We start from the raw sequence: 18,879 nt of genomic DNA on the forward strand, positions 1-18,879 counted from the left end.
GTTAGGACACGGTATACTTCGAAGAGAATGTTTGTTAGCCCGCATTCGGTTGTTCGCAGGGTATAAACATAGATACGGTGACGATGTATATCCGGTCGAAGGGATTGAAACGACGGTATCGAAGATCAATTTGAGTTCCTTCGAAGTTTCGAGGTTCGATTTGTGAAAGAGTTCTCCAGCAATCGGAACTTTGAGAATAAAATCGAAGCCAGTTGATGAAGTTTCGACTCAATAGAAGCAACTAACCGGAAAGTTTTGTAAAAATGTGAGGAGCGAACGCCTATTGTTTAATTCCTCTCTCTCTCTCTCTCTCTTGTTTTTTTTATACACTTATTTCTCGTTTTTTCCCATCAAATTTAATTTCAATCAGAATAAGAGTATAATTAGCCAAAGCCTGCGAACAACCTTTCGTTTCGCCGAGGAACTTTTTCCGCCAACGTGAACGCGTTGGTGAGTCGAGTGGAGAGCGAATAATTGGGTAAGTCTGGCAAATATTGCCGCTAATTAAAAACGAAGTTATAAGAAACGTCGAGAAAAAAAAATGCGTTTTAATTTGGTGGAGTGCAACTTGATTAATTTGAGCATTTCAAATGAGAAGTTGGCAAGAGTCGGTTAGAGATTGAGTTGTACAAACCGAATGAAAATTCGGATTGCGAGAGCTTCGAGTTTAACGGTGAATCACTGTATAAAAATCATTTGTCGAAAAAAAATAGAGCATAATAAAATTTACGTAATCCACGTTGATTGGGATAAAAAGCTGGTTTTCGATAAAAACGGCTGCCCGAATTAGTAGGATCTATGTTGATAAAGCTTTATCATTTCGAGAACAGTTCATGAGGATAAAGAGATAAAAAAGAAAATATTAATTTCAATTAATGGGAATATTGAAATCAATGAAGATTTATTGTATTATGCAGTTTAATAAATTTAGTTGAAAGTATGAATTAATACGAAAATAATCTTGGCAAAAAGGCACTTAAATTCTATGGAAATCCGAATGAATGTGTTTCATCGAAGCACATAGGAAGATTATTTACAAGAGAAAAGTTCATACTAATCCTCTTTGCAGACTTATCAATTTGTTTGCGCTTAATCAGTACATTCAGTTTATGCAATTTAGATTCAATGAAGCACGAACAATCAAGATCGTATATCTAAGATCGGTGCAGCGTTCGTTTGCTGTTACGATGATAAAAACCGAAAGCAATCTTTTTTGTACCGTGTCCCTTGGAAAGGCACGCCCTTGTCACGGTTCGAAACGAGCTTACGAGATTTTCGCAAACTTGCTAGAATTGTATCATCCCAGTCTGCACAATTTATAATCTATACAATTCAATTAGTGGAGCTTGAAACGAACGAACGAATAAAAATTTGTATTTATGAGTCGTTCATGCCCGATTCATTTCATGAAAATGTTGGAGATTAAAATGTTTTTGAGGTTACACGATAATAGCCTCAGTCTCGCGTATCTGTGATTTTTCATTGGGGGAAAAATTCGTCGATTCGTGTTTGTTTAATTGATTGAGAATTTTGTATGGATATTCGAGATTGATCATTAGCGTGCAGCGCAAATGCTTTTTCATTTATTTATTCGTTTACGCGACAGGGATTTTTTAAAGAGCTTTTCGTCCAAATATTCCTCATCGTCCCTTCGATGCATGCTTTCATTATTCGAATTTTCGTTTCATAAATAGAAGTACTGATGGACTGGCGTTCCTATCGAAATATTTTTTCTGAAATATTTATTTTTTTTTCTGATCGCTTTTATGGGTAGCTTTCCAATAAATATTGCTGCGATTTGTTATTCTCTATGTGTCTGTTTTTAATCAATCTTTAGATATGCATTTTTGCGAAGATAAATGATTTTTTGGGGTTCGTAGTTAAAGGTTTCTCGTATTTATCATAGCGATTAATAGCAGGCAAATAATTTCGTTAAAGGAAAACATGAAGTGTATCGTAGCTAATTGTAATTGTTTACACAGTTTATTGTAATGTCAATTATATACAAATTTAAAATTACGTCCAGTGCTTCTACGCTGACACACCATCTTGTTACTCGACACAAGTGCAATTACAATCGGTTTCCTCGTTTCTTCGTCGTTTCATACACCACAATATTCTTGCGACTTGACAAACCACTAAGTTGAATTAATTATTATTTACAGTCTAAACCCATTCTGTTTTCATACAGTACGTCCACGCTTCGTTAGAATGTTTGACGTAGCCACGATCTAAAAAAAATAGAAAAAAAAAAAAAATTGGACCAAAAACCACTCGTTTCCCGATTTTTCTTTTTCGAATCGCGACTGTACATACGATCGACGATTTTTCGTTTTCAGGCGATCGCTATTGTAGCATTATCGACACTTCGTATTGACTCGCATCCCAAGTTAAAAGTATCGCTTTCAACTGTTTGGCAGTATGCTGTTGTATAGTTTGAACGATAAATCATCTATCATAAGACGATCTCGTTTCTTGCTGTTTTTTACGTTTGTAAAAAAAGAACCCTCCTATGACGCCGTTCTATTCGAGATCTCAATTGCATCGTGTCATCGGTGGCCATTTTTTTTTTATGTTTGTTTGTTCCTTTTGTTTTGTAACTTTTTATTGAGCATCTAGGCCGATCGACACTACTTCCAGCTTTTTGAATTTTACCAGATGAGCTCGTTCACCGTGGCAGTGACAGAACGTGGATAATCGAACGATCGATTCCGAGGCTCTGTTTCTTTCTCTCGTGGGACAGTGGAAAGTACTTCAACTAATTTAATTTAAGAAAAGAATGGAAGTTTCACAGACCGCTGGAAATGTCGTCGATGATGCAAATGGATCTTATTCGAAATTCTAATTCTACGAAGAAAGAATCGAACGCACGAGTCACTGAATCGCAAATCTGGCCGAGAATCTACCATTTGTCGAAAGAATAGATGTATAAATAAGCCAGTTTGACTCGTACGTGCATTCTTTCTGCCTGATATCGAAGTGAACGTTGTTTAGAAACAGAATGTTTACCTCCTCGCGGTTTTCATTAGATACTTTTAGTTTTTGTTCAACAGAATTCTTCGATAATGTTCAATTCCTCGATCAGAAAGAAGAAAAAATTCTTTGGACCGTGAAGAGTTACAAAAGATGTTCGTTCGAGAAATAATCTTTCTGGGAGAACGATCGATTGAGCCATCGTCGAGAAACGGTTCCAATGTTTCCTCGAGGATCAAAGATTCTACTTAGACATCGTTAATTATATATCGAAGACTATACGATTTTTCGGCAGTTGGTCGCAAGGTTTTCTTCTTTCTCTTTGTTTTATCGGAGTAAGTAGAAAAGGACAAGGAGTCGGACTCACGAGATTTTACGTTCGTGAGCGATTTCATCGAAGGGATTTGGATAAGTTTGTCAGCAACAAGCACCGTCGAACGTTCGTCCTTTGCATTGTCGCGAATTAACATTACTTCTGTCGATTATAAAGAAATGATCGACGTTTTGACGTCATTTGACAGATGTCGTAGATGAAGAAACCCAGTGTTGCAATAAATTCGATGCACCTATTTTCTTCAGTTTCTCCAGAACTGTCAACAGATTCACAACAAGGTTTCAGAACATTTCCTTAAAACGCTAACAGTCCCCTTCCATTCTGTGCTTTCAAATGCACGAGCATACGGTGCAAATTAAACTTTACGTGACTATCAGTCGTCCGTAGCTGTTCGGCTACATTTACGAGGTGCTCGTGGAGTCAAACTCTCAGCTCGTCCATTACCTGTTGCTGATGATTGTGACCCTTCTTCAGCGTCCCGGTGCCAGTCATCGCCATACTTTCCTGTTGAAGTTGATTAGGACTGATGATTAGATTCTGTCCTGGCTTTCCCGGTTTTGTGTTCTTCGGAGGTGGAGGTGGCATCGGTACGTGACAGCTATTGTTCTGTAAATCTGCAAACTCTGGTGGCGGAATATGTTGAATATGGTGTCTTTCGACACTCTTTGTGTCCAGATCTCCGCAAATGTTGTTAGGCATTTGTCCATTCTCCTGACGTTTTTTTGAACAATTATGTTGGTTGCTCTTATCGCGCTGATAGTATACACCCGCGAAAATTAGAACATTAAGGATCAATAGGCTACAGCCAATCGCTATGGTTAGGCTGAGGGCTGTGGAGTAAGCCGCGAACCCATCTTCCGGTTGGATGGTTGAATCTTCGAAGGCTAGCTCGCTTGGTATCGCTGTCGTCACGTTTTGCGTCCTCTCCGCGAGTGTCACCTCCACCGTAGTCATTCGTGTCGTCGTTGGTATCCTCTGGATGAACCTGGGTGGCACCTGTAAGAAATAAATGTATAAAAAATGCTGTGGAAAGCTGGAGGTCGCTTCAAAGTAGAGGAAGGGTCATCTGTTCTTAAAAACTTGTAGAAATTTGTTCAGCGTTCAAAGGGTCAACGTCCGTCTAGAAGGAAATAGAGTTGAACGTACCTGTTCAGTGTCAAGCAGATGATGCGATCTAGGAACGTCGTCGGAGCCAGGTTTATGGAGATCAGGCACAAGGTTCAGCCAAAACGATAGTCTGTGCGCCCTGTAGTGGTTCTTCAGCTTCGACTTGATCTCTGGAAGCATGGATGAAGTCTCAGCCGGGTCAACGAAAGCGAAGGAAAGGAGTGGTGCTGGTAGGCGCAGACGGAGAAAGAGAACGTCACTTTTTTAGAGAAAACGAGCGAGCAACTGCGTACAACCTACTCGCGCGATAACCTCGAAAAGCCGCCTTTTCAGCGGAACCTTTCCACATTAACAGCAGGGTAATTAATTATTGTCGCGTGGTAATCTCATAGAGAAGGCTGCTTCGTTAGTCAGTACGCCTCAAAGCTCCAGCACTCGGCGACGGTCATAGGACGAGAGAGAGTTAGACATCTACCCCTTAGGCTGACTATGCGCCGGCTTTTCTACTTGCGGCTGCGCTATGGCACTGTTCGAACCAGACTGCGCTCTACCGAGCGAACTTTCCTGCGCCAACGACGTGTTCTGCTCGGCCTGACGATTTTCCATCCCTTTTTGCCTCTCTCGTTTTAGTGGAACGCGTTCGAGACAGATCAGAGTCAAAGACTAATGCGACACGCGGAAGCCTCTCGTCGACTTTCGTACAGTCACGATGAAATGTTACAAGTTGATTTTGATCAAAAAATAGAGTCCAACAAAGGGACGAATTTTCCATACATCCAGTAAAGAGCAACTTGGTATTTGAAGTTACGTTTTTATTTCGCGTTCCTTTCATCTCCCGCCGTTTTTCTCTATTTTTTTTCTTTTTTTTTCGGGAACGATGGATAGAAGCAAAGAAACGGTGCAAATCGGAGCCAGTTGAGGGGTGAGTCCATTCTCACAATGGCGTTCTATTTCAAAGTCGCAACGCGATCCGAATATAGGAACGTTAAACGGTAAAGTGAATCCTGTCCGTTCCTGACAAACTCTTCTTCTCGTTTCACGATGAAGACGAGAATTATGCAAATAAATTTCGCTGATCCTCTTAGTTACACGTACGAGATGCGTGGCAGCCCTGCAAGACTACGTTCATTATACACGCTTCACAGAATAATCGGATTAAATAATAGTTTCCCGGTTCCATTTCGAAACGAGACGCAGGGATTTCCTCGAATGCAGGAAACAACATACTCAAAAACGTTTTTTTTCCATTCGTTTCAGTTTTCCGAGAATCTCCTTAACGAATAACCTTTACTCCTTCTCTAAACGATTAATGCCTCGTAAGTCTCGAGGTTCGTGCTGACGTAGGATTGTGAAAACTGAGGCTAATTGGAAACTCTAGCGAGCTGAGATTACAAGGGGAATTAGAATCCGTGGGAATCGAACACTTTCCGAAACACCGGTTCGTGCAACGCGGATTTTCTCGCAATTTCGAAGCATCTTGTCGCGATAACCCGGGTCCTTGATGGTTAAACGCGATGGAAAATTCAAACTACCAGATTCGTGGTACTGGAAATCGTGGTTACAGTCATGCATAAATGGTACTGGAACTTAAATGGAACTTCTTCTAATTAAAATAAAAACCCTTCTACTTTTGTTAGAAATACTTTACGACTGACGATCGACTGAAAAGTTTAGGCAAACTCAATCTCAGCCTCACCTATGCTCAGGTACTTCTTGTGCACCGTTTCGTAAGCGATCCAATCGATGTTCTTCAACTTTGTTCTCTCGGGTCTCAACGGTCCAACGTCCGGCGTTCCCTCGTTCGGATTTCTATCATCGTATACACAGGACGATCGTTAATTTCTCGTTTGGACAATCGGAATAGCCGGGGCTACTGCTGCAAAATTACTATTTCACGACTCACCCGGTGCGTGCGAAGTTCGTCAGATAGAGTATCACGCTCTCGGACAGAGTGATCTCTGGCCTTGTGTAGTTCTTGGGCCAATGGGATAAACCACCTACCAGCGGTGCTCCGAAAAAATATGGTAGGTCCTCGCCGTGGATGCAGCCTGGCCTCTGCGAATAAAATATTCGTGAGACTCCCCCCTTTTTCTGTTTAAAATCGAAAGATCGTCGAATTTCTGCGAATAAAGATCATTCTCCTGCCACAATTCGGTATGAATCGACCAAGGAAAATTAAAGATTCCTTTTTTTGGTTTATAGAATAAACAAGTCACGCTCGCAATGCAAGTCTGTCCCAAAGTATTGATGGCATTTTAACGACGTAGGATGTCGACCGTATTTTAAATGGAGAAAGGATTTTCTAGCTATTGAGAGGAGGAAAGAACGGAATGAGCACGCCATTATATGTGCTCGACTATCCCGGTTTCGAGATTACTCTGACCTCTTAGTTGTTCGACTTGACCATGGAGAAAGCAATTGCTGCCCTTTGGAAACCTTTCGTTTCCTCTCTGAACGATCATTCGTTCCAGAGGAAAAGAGACGTCCCCTATTTTCCATCTCTTTGTTTTCCACAAAAATCGATAATTCGCAATCTTCTATTTACCCATCGACTATGATTCGTTGGAAAATTGTTTTGGACTTTGTTCGCTGCTATTTTATAAGATTCGCGTAATTTTATAATTAGAAATAGCTTTTTTACCGGATAAATTCTACTACTCTTTGACGCAGAAAGTATCAGTAGGCGAGTATTTTGCAAGACGTTACAAAGAGATACGAGATGTAATATGCATTTAATTTTACTCTAAGAGAGAATATGAGGTGGCATGTTGAAAAACACACAGAAACAGGACTATCGTCATAAAGTAGAAACATGGTGCACGCGATAAATCCTTCACTGCTTCCAGACTTAATTCTGCATAGGTCGTTTGCCGCATAAATATCCTTTTCTCCTTTGAGACTGCGAGGGAAAATTTACTAACATGTTGAAAATAGGAGCAGCAACGCGCGAGTATATGGAGAAACGTGAAATACGGCGTTTGTTTAAAAAAATTCGCGATCATTCCTGCAAAGTCTAGCCGATAAAGCGTTTTTAATGCGGTCAAAGGTATTAAACGATCTGCTCTTACGAGCAACGTCGAATATTCAATTTGCAAACGAAAGGGCGGGTGTTTCCTGTATCCCCGACGATGGTTTTCTCTCGATCGAATGGATTTTTGGGTCGAGAAGTTCGAAAGAGAAGAAATAAAGACGATTCGTTTGGTCGAGATCGAAACTTCCAGGTTAGAAAATTCCCTTTGAGCTTGCCGGAGTAATGGAGACCTTCTGCATCTTTTGTAGCGCCTCCGTTTCCTTCCTAATATTTTCCTTATCGATTCGCGGCGCAAGACTTTGTTGCCTTTTGAAAATCATGTAGTTCGTTGCACTTCACTGAATCCGTTGCCTCAGCTTATTTTCAATTTTCTGACGAAACGGCTTCCCGCGTTACGTTCTTGCACAAAAGAGTTGGCAAACACTATGAAACTATGGTAGATACTATCTTTATAATCTACATTCAATCAAAGATTCTTCCTGAGCGTACCAATGGTTCCAGAGATCGAAACTTTGCCACCGTATTACGGATATCAATCAAGGAATCTCTCGTCGTAGTAGCTGCTCGACTAACTCCGTAACTTCGCCGTCACTCCCGTGAAACTGTTGGATGAACTTTTGCCCTTACAGTGAAAAGATCTTGAGATCTTTCAGCGAATAGTTTGGCAAACAAGTACGCACACGATTTCGTCGATCTGACAATTCGCGAAGACAGATCGGATCGTGTGCCTCTACTTCGATATCCTCTATACTTCTCGCTAGTTTTCTATCCTTTTCACCATCTTTAAGTACGAATCATTATCAGGTTAGTTACGCGATCATGTTGCTTTTCTCCTTCCGGAGATTCTTCTTCCTCGCAACCTCGTCCTATGTCATTATACAATTTTACATTCCTTTTCTTCCCGTGTTTTTACGGGTCGGCTGCCCCGTTAATTATGCCCTGAAACACCGACTGCCTCTATTTGCTCTGTCGCTTTCATCACCGGCCGCTACTCTGTATTTTTTCGTCCGTTTTAATTACGAATCGCCATTGTTTACCTCCCTCAACGAGTTTTACCGGATTGAATTTTATTCTTTAGCTTTTCTGACTCGCTGCCCTTTCTCTCCATCCACGCTCTCCGCTTCCGTTTCCACGAATCTCCTATCCTTTCGCACAGTCAGAGAATCTCCTTCGTTCGTCCAGCTGCTTTCTTTGCTTCCCTCGTCCAGGTGTAATCGATACGTCCGACTCTCTGCCACGCTGGACACTGCTGCGCTCGACGAGCGCGTTGCCACGAAAACGAACGGTAGAAAGCGTTTGTATTGTCTATTCGAGAACTCGGCCACAGCTTCTGGGAATAGTTTCTCGCGTCTTCTATGAGGAAAGACTGGAATTTTTATAATGGACATTTTTCCATGCGGCTTATTTCCTTTCCTTTCTTCTCCGCTGGTTCGAGAATGCCAAACTTTCTTTCTACATGCTACGTCGATGGTATTAGTTCTTCTGTAAATTTTCCATGCTCTAGCCCCTAATACGCAGCCTGCATTTCTTGCTAACCCTTTCATTCGCTGTTCCCTACCTTCTCGTTTTGCATGAGAATACCGTCACCCTTCTTCCCTGGTTGCAATCGACATCGTTACCGAATTTGCAATTTTCTGGCGAATATTCCGACGTGACGACAAAAGCAGAACGTGGAGAATATCGTGACATTATTTCGAAGAACAAAAAGACGATAACTACAGTTTTTCTTGTTTTTATTTGCAATTACCGGTCACAGTTTTCTCACGCGTATTCTCGTATAAATTTCACTTTAAATGCTGGAAATTTGATTTATGGCACGAAGCGCAGGGTGAAACGAAGAAAGGCAAACGTTTCTTTCGGTACTACAATTTATACGATTATATCAGAAGGCGTTAATGCTGTTCTGTATGGTTACTGCATAAATGGTTGAACGGTGCACAATCGATGATCTAAATTTAAATTTAAACTCACGCTGCTAGTTGCCTTTGATGTCCTCCTCCTTATAACGCGACAGTTTTGCACGTTTCGCGTGCTTTTTTCTCGTTCTTCGGCTCTTTTATCTCATAGTAAAAAGTTTGTTCCACTTAACGGTCGGCGATCGTTCGAGTAAAAGCAATTTCCGAAGAATCATCGTCCCCCTGATAAAGCTTTTGCTTTCTGTAATGTTTCGGTGGCTCTTTTTGTCCGCGTATAAAAGGATTTTATTGGAAGTTTTATTCGGCGAAGCTTTAGAAATCTTTATAATCTCAATTTTAACGCTATTTCTTTTATATGAAAGATTCAAATTAAAAATTGATATCGCTTGAATTGATTTCGGATAATGGTATATCTAATCTGATATTTATCAACATTCTAAAACAACGATGAAATTAACGATGGAAATTCGAATTTTGCTAAAGTGTCAGATCGTGTTTATGCGAGTAAAAGGATTACGCCTGTATGGACATGTGCTACAATCCAATTAAAATTCCGACTAATCTCGATGGGTTTGTTCACTTTTTTCTGATTAACGTATATCTCGCGTTATACCGCTGTTCCTTACGATAATTAACTTTATCGTTCTTGTTACACTACCCGTTTCCTTCCTCATTTTTGAAACATTTTCACCGATGAAAGTTTCACTTTGCAAGGTAACCGAATTCTCGGCAGTGGAAACGCCGTCTCCTTTAAATTCAGAAACTTTCAGCAGTGTTTCTGCGAAGTAAAAATTTGTTTCCTTGGCGGAAGTTAATTTCAGTTTCAGCGCAGGTTAACGAAATCCTTCTAATTTCTATTAATATTCGCGAGTGAAATATTTAATGATGTTTGGTCGGCGAATCTAAAATCAATGGCCGGACGAAGCGCAGGATTGCCTGCCGTTTTCGCAATTTTCGCCGATTATTCGGACGATAACTTGGTGAATCGCGAATTATAAATGCAAATTGTTCGACGTATCAGCGTCGAATTTATTAATTATTCGTTATGGAAATCTATTAACGAGTACAATTTCAACATTAATAACCAATTGTCTCTTTTCTTTTTTCTTTTTCTTCTTCTCCTTAGTTTCCAACTTTTCTCGATCGATCGATCGATCTTTAAGAACAATCCTTCAAGGAACTCTTTTGAGGAAATCCAGCATCAACGATCCGGCAAAATGTTTCGAGCGAAAATGATCGACAAATTCTTAAGAACTTTAAATACGTCCACTCAACCGTCTTCGATTTTCATTCCTTTCCTTTACCTCGATTCGTAATTTTCTGCTTCTTTTTTTAAACCTCTTTAGTCTTATAGAATAATTTTTCCATGGAGGCAAAACGTCAAAGTTCTTCTTGATGGCCCATTTAAAATAGCTCGAAGCCTTTACGAAACTTAGTAGTTTTTTTCCATTTCTTTGATCGTTTAATATGATGTTCTAAAGGGCAAATATTATAAAATATAAATTTAACTTGTCCTGGTAACGATATTTCTTGTAATAGGTATCCTAGTCAATAGTCGATCCTTTTCTTCGACATCCTCATCCTCCTTGTCGCAACGATATCGTTAATAAGACCGCGTAGTCTTTGTATGTATTTCGAACGCGGACCTTAGAATTTTTCAGCATGTTTCCCCTCAATTACCGGGCCCCTTTAAGCTGTCTGTATACACGCGTAATTGGCAAGCGGAAGTTTAATCTAAATTCCGTTGCCACTCTGTCTTTACACAGTTCCACTTTGACGGTGACGCGTACACAGCCTCACTTTGCAAACTCGACACACGAGTAACAGAAATTTTTCGCTACGGCTGAAGGGAAACCGTTTCCAAGACTTTTAAAAAACCTTGGATCGTCGTAGCTTTCGAGAAGGTTTAACTTGAATAGAAAAGATAAATTGAAGGTTTCGGAAAGCTATTTTATTTGCAACTTCAATTTCCTAAGATCTTACGAGCTTCTTGATTTTGATTAATCAAACCTTTGCTAATGGAACGTTCCACGAGGATGTATAATATCACGCAAGCCGATCGATGAGCGCTTCGTTTTACCAACTCTTGGAATTCTATCGGGTTTCGAAGCGGGATCGTTGAATATTAATCTTTTCTCTGTTGTAATTCCCTCGTTCTCTTTCGCATTTACTGAAACAAATCCCGCGATGCCATGGGATCTGTCATTTCGATTATCGTTATAAATAACGGCTACACCTTTCCATTGGATTTCGATTTTCTGTGGCCGATTCTACGTGAAACATCTCTATATGACATTTATGTACACGGTCCACGTGTTTCGAAATTTCGTTTAACGGCATCCACTTATTCGTATCGTATATTACAAATTTTCCCTTTCGTCAGTTCGCGCGGAACTGACTCGTCCGACCAATAAGTACTTTTTCTACTTGCGCGCTGTCTCCATTCAGGAGACTCACGCATTTACATATATTTATCAAGCTTTTTCCAACCGTAGCGTATGCGCGTTATATCATAATATTAGACGAAGTAATTTTCCCACCGTTACCCAGCTTTTCCTCCGCTTTTCCGGAAGTCGTTCCCTCCATCGTTCCACTCCAGTATTCTTCGAAATTCTGCGACATCGCTTCGAAATTAATTTCATTACCGGGCGTTGTACGGTTTCTCCGCAATTAACGTCGCCCATATCGAACCGCGCCCGTTTCCTTTTTCAATTCCATTTAAATAACGACCACCGCCGTCCCCTCCCCTTGTCGTCTCCGTAATTGTTCAGGAAATTATCGGTAACGTTATCGGGCGGCGTTGATGATAACCGAGTATATCCGCGGCGAACCGAAACTACGACCGGAAACACCGAGTTCTAACGTGACACACAACCGATCTCGCGCGTCGCTGCACTCCCGTAATTTTACAATTTCCCTTCGCACGTATCCGCTTCCTGCGCGAAGCGACGCGTCCAAGATATACCGCGTAATGTACACGTGCATGCGGTAATAATATAATCGTACTCGGGAAATTCATCTGCCGCAGTTTCAAACTGTTCTTCGCTCACTTTCCTACAGCCGCAGGCGTTGGAAAGGATACAAGTTTCAGAAATCAGATACAGCTAACGCGTCAGGATTTGCAGAACGACCGAATACCTCTCTCTATGTAGCTTATTAATGTTCTATGATTTTCTAGAACAGAGAGAATAATGCGAGAACATGTTTTCTGAATAGGAAAATTTTCTAAAGTCGATTTCGATGATCTTTCAGATATAACAAACTATAGAACGTGAACATTTTCGAGAAAATGTCAAGATAGTACCATGAGGTTTCGAACTCGAGTCAATTTTCTGACAAGCACTTTGCTCACTCAGCTACGATAACCTTTTATCTTGAATGCAGTAGCGGTCACTTTTTTATGAAAACTCGTGAGATTATACTGCTTCTAATAATTCTAATTTCAATAGCCGGGAAAAAGTAATTGTTATAAAACATGAAATTTTCATTTCGCATACACCGTAGTTATTTCAATTTTTGTTCGTCGAAATGAAACATTTTTCCAAATCCAAAGTTTCCTGTAGTTCGAACGCGCAGCGGTAGAACTTCTTCCACCGTTGTTATCGTTTTTTCTCCACCTGTTATCATCACTTGCTACATTTTTCTTTGAACGTTATACCAAGCAACGTGGAAGCGTATACGGTGGAAAAACTTTGCCCGTTGGGGTTGTTCGCTTGCTGTATTTATATCGCGTATTCTTCAAGTTTGTAGAATAGAAGTGGAACAAAAAATTTAGTTGCACGGTGTCGAAAATTCTCTGTGCCATCTTTCGGTGCGACGTTTTATCAACGAAATGAAGTAATTAGGCGGAAAATAACCAGGAAACTAGCGAACGACTGCGCGAAAAATTTCCTCTGTGTTCCCAGTTTTGTTGAAAACGTACATCTCGTGGTATCGTAGACGCGTAAATACAGCCAACTCTACAGGAAGTTACCACGAATTCTCGTTGATTCGCTCTCTGGAAATTCTTTTTTCTCTTTTTTGTTTTCGAAGTGGAATATCGAGCTACCGACTAACGATTATCCTTCCGTGGGCAAGAAACAACGAATTACGGCTTCGATAATGAATCCTGATTCGATTGATGTAAGGAGAAATTATTTTCGTGATTAGACAAGTTTGAGAAATAACTGTCTACATGGAGTAAAAAATGTAAAAGCTTTGGAACGCTGTGAAATGTAGAAATGCTGGGCCAAGTTAATTTTAACGACCTATTTCACTTTATTGAGAAGGAGCGTATTATCTGGCCTCGTAAAAAGTTTCAAAAAGACATTATTAATTTTCACGGTGAATTTTGTAACTGAATAATTTTACACGACAAAGGTTTTAACGATGCTAAAATATTTCATACGAATTTCTTGGATGTTATATTTACATTTTCATTGAATCAATTTGGCAACGACGCTATTCATTTATTTTCGTTTTTAGTTTCTAGTTTTTCTTTTATTTCAGATGTTTACAGTAGAACGTGTTGGTTTGTTCTCGCTTGAAATAAAAAGACTGGGATTTCGTTTGTCTTGCTGTGATTGTACGACGTCCGTCAACGTGGAGAAATATATCAGAAAAGTATTGCCCAATTTAAACAGAAGAATACATTTTACCTCGTTTACGATACGTCCGTCGAGCTTATGCTTACGATAATGAACGAACTCTCCCCGAGAAACGCAAAACCACCATTAGAAAAGGAATATTCGTGGCGTTCGCCGTTTCAAAATACGACGCAAAGCCGTGCAAAATTCCTCGAAACTTGTCTGCGGTGCTTCTCAAATTATAAATTAACACGTTTATCAGGTATAATCTCTCGTTTGTTGCTCTTTCATTAATTCACCGTAGAATATTTTATACGCAAATGCGCGAGACGAGCAGCGCCGAAGAACGTTCGACTTAACGAAGAAGAATTTTCATCGAAAGTACCAGTTCGATCGATCCTCTATGAACACGATTTATCGATCTACGATTCCGTTCGCCACGCGAAACGTAATTTTTCTAGTTTCGCGCTTCGTACTTCGGCAATGGAAAGCGCCTTTCATTTTGCACCCACTGAACTACGAAACGTCATGGTGGAAACGGATGCGCGGCCTGAAGAATGGGATTTAAATTTGAATGAACGAGGAGGCACGGTGAATATGCGAAGAAATGGCGTAATGTATCATCGTTAGTAATAAAATATACGAGATGTGGGTTAATGACTGCCTCCCTGATTGCATTATGGATCATTTCGCCCTCCTATCGCGGTTACCGTTACTTCCAAGAACTTTTTAACTCGTTTACACGTTTTGTTAGCAAAGCTGAATCTTTGTAAACGTACCTGAGGATAATCGCCGAACTTTGTCTGATAATCGAACACGTACAGGTAAGAGTTTCGATGGGATTGACTGTGAAGGTCTGCTGTTCTCGTAGCCGGTGCCACGGTGTTGGCATCTCCTAAAGCTTCCAAGGTTTCGTCTCTGGAACACAAAAAGGAAAAAATACTTCCATTCAGCCGTGACATGAAAATGAGAGTTTGGGAAACAAGCAAAATAAAAATTCGAACGGATCGGCTAAGAACACGTGCATTGAGAACGATGCAAGTTGCGTTTTACAGGAGTATTTGAATTTTGCTAGAAATTGCTTGCGAGAAAAGACGTAATTTCATCTTTGCGCTCACTTTATGTTCACTGGATGTTGAACAGGCCGTTCCCAGTCTGTATACTCGTTGATTATCGTCGCCAAGATCTCTGCTTGATGATACGTGTACGTGTTACGTACGAACTCGCGTAGAATTTTGGTTCTTCTGTCAGCCTCGATCCCGTACTGCGCGTCGTCCGCCGTTAAAGCGAAATACGCTTCCGATCGGACAACGCCGATCATCAGATCGTATCTGGAATGTAAATGGTAAATCAATGTGAAATTGTATGAGCCGCTTTTTATTGCCGAAGCTTGGGCAAGTGACATTGTTTGCTGTATTAATTACAGAGTTTAATGGCATTTCATTGACAGATCATAATGATGTAAATAGTTTTGCCTCATTACGCCGGGATTATTCATATTTACGTATCATTTCGAATACGAACGATAAAACAAATATTACACAGTGGATATATCAAATACGTGAATATCTACATCCTGATTCTCTTCTGGCTAATTATCGAGGAAAATACTACGAAAATGTCATGGAAAACGTCTGAATGGCGTATTATTGATCATACTTATTATATTCGTTTCTATATTTCGTTTTATTTTTCTTTCCACATTTCACATATTTTCCCGACAAAAAAAGAAAAGAAAAAAAAAGATGGATAACGTTCTGTTCGTTAAACTAATCGGAAGCGTCGATCTTATTAACCGTAATTGACAAGGCAAGTATATTCCTCGTACTACGGTAGAAGGAAAATTGTTTAAAATTTAATACGTTCGCAGGAACAGAGTGCACGTGTGTATATGTACATGGCGTAGAAATGGAACGCGCCTTTGTTGACGCTCCATCGTCTTCTTCATTAACCGTAACATAATTACACACACGGTTCAGCTGTTCCATTCCTCCTGATTCTTCGTCCAATGTTCACCCGATGAAAGAAGGTAATAGAAATAGATAGACAGATGGAAAGCGAAAGAGTCTCTCTATTCGACACAAATTAACTCGGCGCTCTCAGCGAACCGGGACATTCAGCGAAACTCACAGAGACATCGGCGGGAAGAAACGCGGCTCGTTTCAACGATTTCCATTCCCTTTAACGTTATCGTTACGCGTCTGATAGCGCAAAACCTCCGCAAGACCATTTATTTATCGCGGGGCTAAAGGCGTTGCAGCGAAAGGCTACTGCTCCGAGAATGGATCGAGAATGGAACACGAGTGAAAGCACGAAACGCACGAACGTTCGAAAGAATCGCGACGACAAAGGGGAACAAAGACCGATCGCGACAAAGGACGAAACGTAGAGAACTAGAGTTGATGAGGGTAATTCAACGATTTCGGGATTGTTCTGTGTCCAACAGTTCTCTACTCGCATATTATTTTAGAACACTCGAAGGTTCTCTTTTTCAAGTCTAAATGAAAATTAATTCTGATCGCTACAGTACCCATTTTAGCTCAATACGACCACAAAGCGTTAATATACCGTGTTTGAATATGCTCGTCGAGCTCTTTTGCTGTCCCTTTAATTGTTTCATGCAAATGATTTTTTCCTTGGAAATTAAAAACAACTACCTTTTCGTTTCTACCAATGAAATACTCATGAAATTAAGTCCCGCTCGACATTTAGCCGTTTAGTTATTCGCTGTCGGAAGTCTTTGCGCGACTCCGTTCTCTTCTCGTTGAGCGCGATGGATAAAAACATTTTTCCACGACGATACACCGCTCTATAAACACTCGAATCGTTGCTCGCCGTGTTGGCTGGCTAAACGTCGCAATTGTTAAATTACTCCAGCAAACGGAATTGCGTTTCGGACAGGCGACTTCGTCAGGGAACGATGGGACAAAGGGGACGTACCTTGTCGTCCAGCCGCAACAACGAAAACTTTTAAAAGGAAACTCGAGTAATTAAAAGTGCTGCGCGTATACGTGTTCGCCGCAAGTGTAAAAGGATTAAAAGCAAAACAGTGGTTCATGAGTGGGAACAATCGTGGCGGAAAATGAATACGAACGATTTGAGCGGAAATTAAGAAACCGAGTTTAAAAAAAAAAAAAAAAAAATGGACGACGGTCAAGCACAAAATGGTAGAGGAACGATAAAGCGATACAAAAGGGGAGGAAAAAGGAAGGAAAGTGAAAAGGAGGCTCGAGCTGTCGTCTTTCGATTCAAACTAATAACGAGTTTCTGTTGGGACGAATGACGATGCAATTAACGAAGTCAAAAACACAGTGTCGTTGGAGTTGTAATATCTCGGGGAAGAATCGAATAAAGAACAGGTTAGTGACGGAAAAACAGGGAAGGTAGAAGATTCGAGGTAGAGATAAAAGGAAGAGTACGGTGTCGGCGAGAGAGTGATCAAGGGAAAGAGGGAAAATAAAAAGCGGCAAAAGATTTGACAAGACAGTGAAACGTCGCAAGATAAAACGAGCGGGTCGGAAAAAGGGAAGGAGGAAAGTGAAGCACGTGCGAGTAAGAAGGGGGGATACTGGGAAGGGAAAATAGGAGAGTCGAGAAAGACGAGTCGTACTTGTTGGCCACATTTCACGTGCCGAATAAGAGAGAGTCGCCGCTTTTTCCTATGGATCTTCCCGGTTAGTTAGCATGCTCCGTTTAGCCACGTAACGAGACCGCTGTTTTGTTCCAATCCTACCTGCAACATGTTATATACCACGGACGTATCCACGATTATGCGGGATAAGTTGAAATTCACGATGAAACCAAGCAGGCGTACGCTCCATGAATTTTGGGGTAGATCGAGAAATCGTAGTAAAATGCCAGGAGAAGATTTTCGCGTGTTTACCGGACAATTGCAAACGAAATTCACCGTAAAATTATGAAACACCTTATCATTTCTAGAATATTTACCATCCTTGATTTTTTATTTCTTCGTCAATTTTCTTGTTCTTCACGCTTAATGTTCAGACGTTTGCAACGAAAAATTGGATAAAATTCTAGGATATTCGAATATACAGGACGAGATGTAGGAAAATGCGAGGGAAAATAGGAGGAAATGAAGAAGGATCGAGGCCGGAAGTACCTCGAGAGTTTCGATACGACGTCCTTCCGCATCAAGATGTTGTTCAACGTATTGATCGTGTCCACTTGCAGAGTGAAATCCTGATCGTCAGGATCGCCTGGATCGATCACCACGCCGTCTATGCTGGGTCCGAAAGCAGGCGCGAATTCCAATCCTTTTACGGGGACCGAAACCAGCGCGTTCAGCGGCACCTCTCTCAGGCATTTCAGCAATGCCTGGGGATCACCTGCGGCCTGAACAAACAAGCAAATTTTTAATAGGACAAATACTTATACTCGTGCGCTGAGTACGAGGAATCTCGTTTATAGGTGCTACACGTGCGGTAACAGAGACAAGTCGTAAAGAATAGGTAGGTTCGCGAGTAAATATGTAACTAATGAAAAAAAAAAAAAAAATAAAAATAAAACAAGAAAAAAGAAGCGATAATTACATTAAACAATGGGTAGCATTGTCACAAAGATCAGATCGATGTTGCGGTACCTCGAGAAGAGGTGAATCGGCGATTGGTAAACGCGAGTTCCACTGAGCGGAACGCAATGACGATGCACCGATTCGCTTTAATTCGGTCGCACGCAAATGAATTGCTTTAGTGACCGGCCCTGTAATCGCCTTTGGAAATCCTGCTCTCGACAGACGTAGGCTAGCCACAATCGAACGTCGACCGAGCTGCTGTGTCGAGGAAATTTGGGGGGATGAACAAATTGCACCCCCTGCTGGTTCGTCGATCTTGCGCGAGAGCATCGATTCGTTGGTTTAACGAATTTAATCGACGCCTTAATATGTTGGAGTGCTGGTCGGAAGCGTCGACTTCGCGGAGGAGTTTCCAATTTTCG

At 40.9% G+C, this 18,879-nt stretch overlaps 1 protein-coding gene across 1 annotated transcript in view; it reads right to left on the reverse strand.

The window, feature by feature from the left end:
* Window positions 1-1,961: 1,961 nt before the first annotated feature.
* Nlg3 (Neuroligin 3) overlaps window positions 1,962-18,879 on the reverse strand; it is a 220,803-nt gene continuing 203,885 nt past the window's right edge. The window contains exons 5-12 of the mRNA XM_072002921.1: window positions 18,047-18,279; window positions 15,045-15,257; window positions 14,706-14,844; window positions 6,318-6,469; window positions 6,111-6,223; window positions 4,454-4,584; window positions 3,752-4,303; window positions 1,962-2,231 (exon numbers count right to left, since the gene is read on the reverse strand). Of these exons, the coding sequence (XP_071859022.1) occupies window positions 2,184-2,231; window positions 3,752-4,303; window positions 4,454-4,584; window positions 6,111-6,223; window positions 6,318-6,469; window positions 14,706-14,844; window positions 15,045-15,257; window positions 18,047-18,279 (1,581 nt within the window). The 3' untranslated portion in view covers window positions 1,962-2,183. The remainder of the gene's footprint in view (window positions 2,232-3,751; window positions 4,304-4,453; window positions 4,585-6,110; window positions 6,224-6,317; window positions 6,470-14,705; window positions 14,845-15,044; window positions 15,258-18,046; window positions 18,280-18,879) is intronic.

The sequence above is a fragment of the Bombus fervidus genome, chromosome 5, assembly GCF_041682495.2.
Source record: "Bombus fervidus isolate BK054 chromosome 5, iyBomFerv1, whole genome shotgun sequence".
NCBI lineage: Eukaryota > Metazoa > Arthropoda > Insecta > Hymenoptera > Apidae > Bombus > Bombus fervidus.